Genomic DNA, 3262 nt, shown 5'->3' on the forward strand with positions numbered 1-3262 from the left:
ACCTAATTGATGAGTTCAATATGGACCAAATCATATTGTTTATAACTAAGGCTATGTTTATCAGCAACCACTCAATCCAATCATCCACTTTTCAATATTTAATTTATTAGAGACAGAAAAGCTTTAGTTAAATAAAGAAATGATACAACTACTCAAAAAGGAATATGACTCAACTACCTTGGACAGATGGAGTATTAGTTTTAAAACAAAATGTGAATGGGATGACTTAGTGAAATGAGAGGTCCGATACTAAAAGTAGTAAGAAGTAAATAAGACACTTATTTGTGGACGAACGAAAAATGAAACTTAGATACTTAATCATGGATGGGGGAGTATGTACCACTGTACATCCGCAGCCGACATGGAGTATTATATTCAAAAGAGAAAAATTTCATCTTTGAATCCCTGCGTTCCGTCATAGGGGAAACGTTTCTTTTTCAGCATGAAGTTTAAGAGAAAAGTAAGAGAGAGGAAAAAGTAAAGAGAATAAAATAGAAAAGTGAATAAAATATTCCTGAAAAATACATATTTTTTGCAGACTCCTGAAAAGTGAATAAAGTATTCCTCCACCGTTTCAGTCGCCTCCTACTGACCCTTCCTGTCCAGCCACCGTCGCGACTCCTGTTGCCTCCAATGGACGGTCAGTCTCAATGTCACATGCCCCAGTATCGCTGTCGGTTGCAGCATCGTAGTACTTTTGGACGATGTTCGTTGTGGTGCAGCGCCACTGTTCGTCTCTGTCCTGCAACCGACTCTACTGTTGGCCGAGCCATTCATCACTGTCGCCGCTCGAGCATCCATCCATCGCTCGTTGTCCGTCGCAGGGGAGCTGACTGACGCCACCGGCGTGCGGCACGATGAGAGGGCTGGAGACGTTCTCAATGCGGCTGGTGAGAGCACATGAACAAAGTGAATGTTTTCCAATTATACCCTTCAGCCATTTTTATATGAATAAAATAATACAATTTGGTAATTTTTAGATGAATTATTATGACCACCACGTCCACAAGATTATAAAAATAAATGAATTATTAGGAGTCCCGATGCATTTTTACTATAAATGGTAATAGGGTCTCACATTCCATTAAAATATGTGCAATTGATATGACATGGGAATTAAGACAACATTGGTAAAATAAGAGAAAGGAGAAGGGTAGTTGAAGGGTTCAGGGTTTAGGGTTCTGAGTAGTGAGCTGGCACCGCACGAGAGAGGCGTCGAGAGATTATACAGGCGAGAGCCACCTCGGCGAGGACAGTGTCAAAGGGAGAGGGTCACCAGGGAATAGAGGCAAATGAGTCCTCGTCAGGCTGTGAGCGGGGTTCTAGATCCCGATCGACATCCATTAGACACGGCTTCGGGTACGGCCCTCTAGCGATGGTTATGCATGGTGACAACATGTTCGGGGCTTTGGAGGACCGTCCCTCGGGTGAGGATGAGGTGGATAGTGATGCCCACCAGGAGGCTATGGCTGTGGATGCACCGATTAGGAGGATTCACTTCACGGAGCCAGTGTTGCAATACATTGGATACACTTCCCCTCCCGCAGAGGGTACATCGAAGAAGGCGAGGCTTACGGCCTCGGGAGCCTGCTGACCCTCCCATGTCTTCCCACTTCATGATATGGAATGCTCATGGGATAGCCAAAGCTACTACCCAAGGCACTTTAAAAAACATGATCGATATGTACAGTGTGTTATTTGCCGCGGTGCTAGAGCCCCAGACAGATCCCCAGCCTTCTTTATTTAGTAGGCGTATTGGGTTGCAGTTTAGGTGTTCGAACACAAACGACAAGATTTGGATCTTCTCTCACAGGGACTGGCAAGTCGAGGTCATTGATGATTCTGAGCAGGTCCTTCACGTCCGAGTTACTGCTGCGATATTCCCTTTCTCACTCTATCTCTCTGTAGTGTACACTAAGTGCTCGAGGGTGGAGAGATACGATCTGTGGAATAAGCTCAGGGACATCTCTCTAACTACTGACGGGCACCCTGGCTTGTTGGTGGTGACTTCAACATCTTCTTGTTGGAGGAAGAGACACAGGGCAGCACGACAGATAGGCACGGAGAGATGATGGACTTCGCCGACGCCGTAGCAGACTGCCAGCTACTAGACCCAGGTTTTGATGGCCCACCGTTCACTTGGACGAGGAGTGGGCTCTGGGAGAGATTGGACAGAGTTCTTCTTGGGGAGCACTGGACGACCGCCTTTGCGGCTACTAGGGTGACTCATTTGCCTAGGATCTATTCAGACCATGCCCCTTTGCTCGTGCGGTGCCAGCTCACTACTCAGATTCTGAGGCCTTCGTTTAGGTTTCAGAATATGTGGGTTCGTCATCACACTTTCAGGGATGAGATTGCCAAAGTGTGGACGGCAGAGACGGGTTTCTTCGGCATGCTTAACCTCCAGTTCAAACTCAGCAGAGTTAAGGGTTTTCTTAAAGGATGGAATAGGGATGTCTTTGGGAACATCTTTGACAAGCTGAGGGAGGCAGAGGAGGCAGTTGCCGCTGCACAGGCGGCTTACGACGGGGACCCGACAGGAGCCCACAGAAATGAGCTTAGCCGATGCACCGCTCTCTATGTTCTCCGCACTAGGATGGAGGAGGATTTCTGGAAGCAGAAGGCTGTCATTCGGTGGGCGGTGGAAGGCGAAAGGAATTCTAAATTCTTCCACGGGTGGGTGCGACAGAAGCGGGTGAAGTCCCGGATTCACGCCATTCATGCAGGAGGACAGACTCTCACGTCAGAGGAGGACATCCGACAGTCGGCGGTTGGCTTCTTCCAGCAGCTGCTCACGTCCGACGTTGAGCACTTGGAGCAGCCGGACCTTGATCTCTTGCGCAGTCTCCCTAGTCTGTGGACCGCGAGGCCTCTGTGCAGTCCCCGGCTCAGATGAAGTGAGAGCGGCGGTCTTTGGCATCAGTGGAGATAGCACCTCGGGTCCGGATGTGTCACGACCGCATTTTCTAAGGATAGAAAACACGGTTGATCGCGACTAGAGGAGGACTAAAGAAGCTGGGAAGAAAGGGGAAAAGCAACACAACTCGACCATAGCACCAAACAAATGGGAAAAGCTCGAAATAAAATCAGAGTTTTGAACAAAATAGACTTAAGTCTTTGAAGATGCACAATGGAAGCAAATGAACGCGGTTCCATGTATGAAGATATGAACCTCCAAGAGTCAAAATCTGACTGAATTAAATGTCTTGTCTCAATAGCACTTCCTCCACCACTTCGCTGCTCAACCTGCACATTTAGAAAT

The 3262-nt window shown here is 47.6% G+C and overlaps 1 protein-coding gene across 1 annotated transcript; it reads left to right on the plus strand.

Moving 5' to 3' along the window:
• Window positions 1–2068: 2068 nt before the first annotated feature.
• LOC121776775 lies at window positions 2069–2896 on the plus strand. Its single transcript, XM_042173944.1, has one exon. It carries the CDS (start codon window positions 2069–2071, stop codon window positions 2894–2896), a length of 828 nt encoding a protein of 275 aa, XP_042029878.1.
• Window positions 2897–3262: the final 366 nt, after the last annotated feature.

This window comes from Salvia splendens, chromosome 2, assembly GCF_004379255.2.
Source record: "Salvia splendens isolate huo1 chromosome 2, SspV2, whole genome shotgun sequence".
NCBI classification, from domain to species: Eukaryota; Viridiplantae; Streptophyta; class Magnoliopsida; order Lamiales; family Lamiaceae; genus Salvia; species Salvia splendens.

Coding starts and splice junctions, on each gene's coding strand:
- LOC121776775 (XM_042173944.1), top strand. CDS start 2,069: ATGATGGACTTCGCCGACGCCGTAGCAGACTGCCAGCTACTAGACCCA.